The 6,456-nt window shown below is 54.1% G+C and overlaps 1 protein-coding gene across 2 annotated transcripts; it reads right to left on the bottom strand.

Annotated features, from left to right (window-relative positions):
• Positions 1–1,894: 1,894 nt before the first annotated feature.
• C18H16orf54 (chromosome 18 C16orf54 homolog) lies at positions 1,895–5,235 on the bottom strand. 2 transcript variants are annotated; one of them, XM_047714227.1, is made up of 2 exons: positions 4,204–5,235; positions 1,895–3,732 (listed from the first exon to the last, which is right to left on the bottom strand). In XM_047714227.1, exons 1-2 carry the CDS (start codon positions 4,306–4,308, stop codon positions 3,040–3,042), a joined length of 798 nt encoding a protein of 265 aa, XP_047570183.1. In that variant the 5' UTR covers positions 4,309–5,235; the 3' UTR covers positions 1,895–3,039. The 2 variants fall into 2 exon arrangements, with proteins under 2 accessions (XP_047570183.1, XP_047570184.1); XM_047714228.1 differs by having other exon boundaries at positions 4,220–5,231.
• Positions 5,236–6,456: the final 1,221 nt, after the last annotated feature.

The following is a 6,456-nucleotide window of genomic DNA, read 5'->3' as shown; positions in this document are numbered from 1 at the left end:
TCCTCCCTCCTTAAAGGGGGACACCCTCTAAGAGTAAACTGGGAAAAAAAAGAGTAAACTGGGAAAAAAAGCTTTCTATCAGGGAACCTGGGTGGCTCAGTCTTAAGTGTCTGCCTTCGGCTCAGGTCATGATCCCAGGGTCCTAGGATCGAGCCCGGTGTTCGGTTCCCTGCTCTGCGGGAAGCCTACTTCTCCCTCTCTCACTCCCTTTGCTTGTGTTCCCTCTCTCACTGTGTGTCTCTCTCTCTGTCAAATAAATTAATTAACTAAATTAAATAAAAAATCTTTCCATCAGCTCAGAGGGCACAGAAGAACCTTGCCGGCTTCACCCTGAGATCTGATGGCAATAGAAAATCTTTCCCCGCAAGCCAAAGGCTTGCCCTGGCTCAGATTTGGGGTTCGAGTTGACACCATCTGCAGGGTCATGGAAAGCCAGATAGAGTGAACAAATAACACGGTCCAGGGTTGGGTATACCCTTGAAGCATCCTTGAGGGGAGCAAACACGGAACCTTTCTAGAAAGACACCCTCAAACCTAGTCACGTGGCTTCCCACTGATAAGGCCCTGCGGACTCTGAGTTCACAGTCCCAAATTAGAAACTTAAGAGGAAACCATCTGTCATGATTGAAAGTAAGCACCCTAGGACTCCAGACAACAGAGTTATAGGAAGAATTTTATAAAAAGGACTCAACGTGAGACAGTAACAAGAGGGGGTTAAAAACAAGAGGCAGAGGTTTAAGACAAAGAGGAAGGATAAAGGGTAAAACTAACACCCTGTGAATCCACCAGCCTGGCAGTCCATTCCCCTTTCCTTGGGCTCCTGGAACGTGTGGCCCCTGGTCTGGGTCTGGGAACATAAAGGTGACTCTGGGGACAGCAGACGGGGCGCGGCGGTGGCGGGAAACTCACGCTCATCCACGCATGCGCACACCTGTCCTTCATGTCACTGCGTCATTAGAGGTCAAGCTAGAAAAGTCTGCATAGGGCATCTCGCTCAACTTTCAACTTTCTTGCACAGAGAAAGAGCGTGAGTCCCAGTAACAGAACAACCACTTTCCTGAAGTCTCCGAGTGCGTGTGTGGCAAAGCCAGATGGAGAGCGGGGCGAACACTGCATGTCTGTGTGTTTCCCTGCTGGACTCTTTGGTCCCCGTAGGCAGAGTCCCCGCAAACCGGTCCTGTCAGCTGACGGTGACCGTGAGAAGTGACACCGTTATCCAGCTCCTGAGGGACGGAGATGGGGCTGGAGCCCTGATCCCTAGCTTGGATCAGTTCTGTGTCCGTGTCTTACGTCACCCCCGTTCAACCCCACCCCTGCCACTGGAGGGACTGAACTCTTCGAGAGCAGGGGCTAGGTCTGATTCCTCCGCCCCCAGGGCCTGCTCAGAGTGCCCTGCTGTTACTTCGACTTCCTTCCATCCAGGGGGACCGAGGGGAGGTCCAGCCCAAGTGCTCTGAGGCTCTCCTGAGCAGGCAGGAAGAGCTGACTCTTGGCCCCTGTCCAGCAGCATTTCCTGGGTGTGAACCGGGAGCGGGGTGGGGGGGGGGAGGCGGTTTCCTGGCCATTAAGTAGCACAGGATGGCTCCTTCCTTTGTAGGACTCTCAGTCTGTTTCAGTACTTGGGGGCGGGGGTGGGGAGTGGGGGAGGTTTCACGGTGGTACAGAATGTCTAACACTTTCCTAACCCTTGCTGATCCTTTGGTTCCCTTTTCTTTTAACAAAGTACGGGTCTTTGAGTCAATGAATGCTTCCAGCAGGGAGGGAACAAGATCTAAGTAGTATCTTTGTTTACCTTGTAATATCTTGGTTTACCTTGTTATTTCTTCTCATGTTGTACCTTCTATTAATGTCAAGTGATACTGGTTTTCCATTTGCAGAAGTGATACCAAAAAGGTTCCTTTCAAAATAAATTTATTAAGCAAATAGTAAGTCATCTTAAAGAAAAACATAAAGTAAATAATAGGACAGGTGGTAAAGCGATTGGACAAAAATCCCAACCGTCCATGACTGAAGCTGGGGAAATCGGACCCCTTGGGAATGGAAACTCCTTCCCCTCTCTCCAGCTCCTGGCTCTGATCCCAGAGAGGAGGTCAGCTCAGAGAGATGACTTTAGGGCCAAGGACATCTCTGGGCTCCATTTCTCCAGGGTGGAGACTTTTAAATAAGCCTGCCGTGGGGCAGATCTGTCTCTCTGGACTGATTCAGCGAGCTGGGAGGGAGGGTAGCTAGTGGCCTCGTATTAGGAGCTGCTCTGTCCTCGGGCAGGGTTCCTTTCCGCTGGCCTCCCTCACCCTGGAGGGGTGAGAGTCGGAGGGCTGCCTGCTGATTGCCCTTGATGCAAAGTCCCAGCTGTAGGAAGGAAGGGACCTCTCCAGTTTGGCTGACCAAGTCCCTGTTGCAAGATGGGAGTCAAAGCCACAGTTGAGCTGTAATAAGACGTTCCTTTGCCTGGTCTTGACCTCTGTGTGTGTGTTTCTGGAGGTGTGATCTGTGGCTCCAGGAGGCTGGCTTCCTGTCCTCTCCTGCTGGTGGGACAGACCCTCGTCACCCACACTCAGCCTGTTCTTTGGCATCCATGGGACTCCTGCACTCCGGTCCCGGCATCTTAGGTGCACAAGGAAGGAAGGTGGAAGCCTCGTGATGATGCTATTTTCTGCCTCTTTGGTACCTTGAGATCTGAATCTGCAACGTGATTTCGGTGGCTTCTGGCCCAGAGTCTGCCCCCCCCCCGCCCCCCCAGTTCTCCGTGCTGCTCACAGCAGGCTGCAGGCCCAGGCAGCCAGAGGGAGCACTTCTGAGCTTCCCCTGGAGCATCAGTTCTGTCCACACGGAGCCTGTCCAGGGCGGGGCCCCGGATCCAGGGAATTGAAATCCAGATGTAAAAGGCCGGCAGCGCGTTGGGGGGCATTCTTCCTGGGGCCCCGGGTATCAGCTTGGGTTCCTGAGCTAGAGCTTCAGGTCCTTAAGGCCTCAGAGAGACTCTGAGATAGGGCCTAACTCAGGGGTCTTTGGGAGGCCAATACCCCAGGCCTTGGGGATTCAGAACCCCACACTGGTCCGACTTTCGCGCCTCCAGAAAGCGGAGATCTGCTCCAGGGTGACCCGAGGCTGGGGGCCCCACTCAGGATCAGGGCTTCCTAGTTGCTGCCTCTGGGCCTGGGGGCTCCCCAAGTGCACCGTGGCCTCTGGCCTGTGTTCGGGCTCAGCCCAGCTCACCAAGCCTGGGGCGCAGGGCCTCTCGTCCAAGGCCTGGGGTCCCCAGAAGGTGCTGCGGGCTGGGGCCCTGGGTGGGGTGTGGGGTCCCAAGGACCTAGGAGGGGAGAGGGGGGCTAAAGGGGTGGGGGGGGCAAAAGGGGCAGGCGGGGCTGTTGCCCGGGCCTCCAAGGTGCCCCCCGGGGTGGGAGGGTCTGGGGCCCGGTCCATCAGCAGGGGGACCGCAGAGCCGTACCAGTCCTCCGAACGCTCTCGGGGGGTGCCCCTGGGCTCGATCCACAGTTCTCCTCCGGGGCGCCAGACCAGGGTGGGCGCGTGGTTGCTGGGGTCTGCGTGCTGAGAGCGGCGGAACAGGCGTTCTGCCAACACGGCTGTGGTCAGGAGGAAGAGAGCGGCGAGGGAGGCCAGGGCCAGCATGATGGGGATGCAGGGTCCGCACGGCAGTGGGGGCCACGAACCCATCTCTGGCACAGGGAGGCCCCCCGTGTGCCCAAAGGGCTGCTCTGGAGTGGAAGGCATCTGGAGAGACGAGGGTGGGGAGAGGAAGGCAATGAGACCGGGTGGGCACGGCCTAGAGGGCGAGAGAGGCAGTGAGTGTCCAGACCACAGTGAGGACAGAGGCAGAGGCCCAAGGGGCTCGGTATCTGGCCTGGAAAACAGACCTAGGCAGATAGAGGAGCCAAGGGGACCCAAAAGGGCAAGAGAGAGACAGAAGCCTGGAGAGCCAGGGCCCCTCTGTGTCTGGGAGCCCAACACTCCTGCTCAGGCTCCCCACCCAGCTCGCTTCCAGAAGCCCTGGTTCCCTCTTCGACCCAGGGGTGCCTCAGACAAAAACCTAAGGGCCCCCAAGGGTTTTTTCCTCCTGCCTAGCACCCCCACACACTCCTGCGCCCTAGGTCTTGCTGGAGCCTCAGAGGAAGTCGTGGGTAAGGAAATAAGAGTCTCCCCCCCACTCCCTGCCGGCTCCCATCCTGTGTGTGTGCACCCACCCGCCGTAGGCTGGCACCTTGGATGTTCCTGCAGCCTCACGACTCTCCCCGTGAAGTAGGTCTTGCTCTCTCCAGGCTCCACTTTGCTTGCTGTCGTGCTAGGCATCAGGCGTCCCCACTGTACCTGTTGCCGCCACCACCGACTCTGTCTCACTTGCTTGTCCCTGCCCGCCGGGCCCCACACCTGCAGGGGCCTCACCCCGGGGCAGCCCCAGGGCTCCTGGCTCTCTGTTCAGAGCTCTCCTCCCTGTGGAGGAGGGTGCCGCAGTGGCCTCAGATGAGGGCGGAAGGGAGGGCACCACCTGTTGCTGGGCGACAGTGCCCCAACTCCTCTAGGCCCAGTGGGGTTTCCTAGGCGACGTGGGGGGATGTGGTCAGTGTGGTGGAGAGGCGCTTCCTGCAGAGAGGTGGGGCCCGAACGGGCAGTGGTTGGTTGTAATGAACTCCGGCTCACCCCATAGTCAGGCCCCAGGCCCCAGAACATTCACCCGGAGACAGAGAAAGAGGTCGGTTTGCAGAGCCCCGATCCTCCTGGCTTCCCCCCATACTGGGTTGCCCTGTCCCCTGGCTGCCCATAGGACCCCACAAAACCTGCTCCTGCCACCCAACCCACACCCCCCTCCAGCCTTTCCCATCCTTCTCATGAACATATATCTCTTTGTCTTCAGGCCATGTGGTCTCAGTTTTGGCTGGAAGACATCTGTGAGGTGAGGTGTGGGTATGAGCAGAGTAAGGCCTCTGGGAAGAATCCACAGTCGGGCTGAGGCCTATCTCCAAGGCTCTGGACATTTGCCACCCTGGTCCTTTCTCCTGGGGTCAGGGGTCAGAGGATCCTGGGGGAGGGGCATGAGGGAGTGTCATCAGCCACTTGGGTCCCTTCAGAGATGGTCTAGTTTGACTCGATGGCGGACAGATGACAAGCAGGCCCCACATAAGGGCCGTGTCGTGCCCAAAGTCACACAACCCATGTATGTGTTAGGGACCAGAGAAGTACAGCTATAAATTCCTAGTCCAGCAAGCAACTGAACACAACGCAACTCTTACTCAGAGTTCATATTTTCTTTTGCAAAATGACAGCCATCTAATGAGAAAGGCTAATAAATATGTAATATGAATGTACACTGAAACGTAAGCGTCTTACCAAATGGTCACAAGGGCAGCCTGACTCCCCTTGCTGAGTCCTGGAGGCTTGGAGGAAAGGATGGGAAGGAGCACAAAGTGTGGCGTGGGACGGAGTAGGTGGGAGTAGAGTCTGGAGGCTCCTGGCCCCAGACACATGGGGAAACCTGATGTGATTATAATTTGATGAGATCATAAGCCTTAAAATAAACCTGAACTGGATATCACTGAACTGGACACTTAAAAATGGTGAAAATTAGGGTGCCTGGTCGGCTCTGTTGGAAGGGTATGTGACTTGATCTCAGGGTCATGAGTCACCTGGTACTTTGGGTGTGGAGATTACTAAAAAATATAAATAAACTTTAAAGAAAAAAAAAAAAACAGGTTAGGGGGCTCCTGAGTGGCTCAGTCGGTAAAGCCTCTGCCTTCAGCTCAGGGTCATGATCCCAGGGTCCTAGGACTGAGACCCGCATCGAGCTTTGCTCTCTGTGGGGAGTCTCCCTCTCTTGCCTCTCCTTGCCTCTCCCCCTGCTTGTGCTCTCTCTGTCAAATAAATAAATAAATAAAATCTTTTAAAAGAATAGTGTAATATAATGAGTTTTATTACATGTATTTACAATAAAAAAGTTTTTAAAAATCTAAATAATAAATACATATATAAAATCTGAAAATTATGTATGTTCTGTTTTAGTCTCTCCTAAAAAAAAACAAGACTCTAGAAGAATAACATTATTAAAACCAGGAAGATCGGACACGATCTGGAATCAAAATTGGATTTTTTTTTTTTTTTTTTTTGAGAGAGAGAGAGCACGCTTGCGCACAGGAGGGACAGGTGGGGGCGGGGGCAGGGCGGGTGCAGAGAGAGAGGAAATCCCAAGCAGGCTCCATGCTCATCATGCAGGCTGACTTGGGGTTTGATCTCATGACCCTGATCATGACCTGAGTTGAGATCAAGAGTCAGATGCTTAACTGACTGAGTCATCCAGATGCCCCGTATGTTTTAATTCTCCTATCACTTAAAAAAAAAAAAAAAAGCTTAATATTTTTTAACTAGTTCCTTAAAAAATTAAAAATAGAATTACCCGGTGATCCAGCAATTATACTTCTATGTATATCCAAAAGAACTGAAAGCACA

The sequence above is a fragment of the Lutra lutra genome, chromosome 18 (assembly GCF_902655055.1).
Source record: "Lutra lutra chromosome 18, mLutLut1.2, whole genome shotgun sequence".
Taxonomy (NCBI): domain Eukaryota; kingdom Metazoa; phylum Chordata; class Mammalia; order Carnivora; family Mustelidae; genus Lutra; species Lutra lutra.
This window is presented reverse-complemented; position numbering and strand designations above follow the sequence as displayed.

Bases quoted from the DNA above. Each gene is read 5' to 3' on its own strand.
- C18H16orf54 (XM_047714227.1), bottom strand. From the start codon at position 4,308: ATGCCTAGCACGACAGCAAGCAAAGTGGAGCCTGGAGAGAGCAAGACC. The intron at 3,733-4,203 runs GGTGGGTGCACA...TCGTCTCTCCAG, and splicing joins CAAGGTGCCAGCCTACGGCG to ATGCCTTCCACTCCAGAGCA.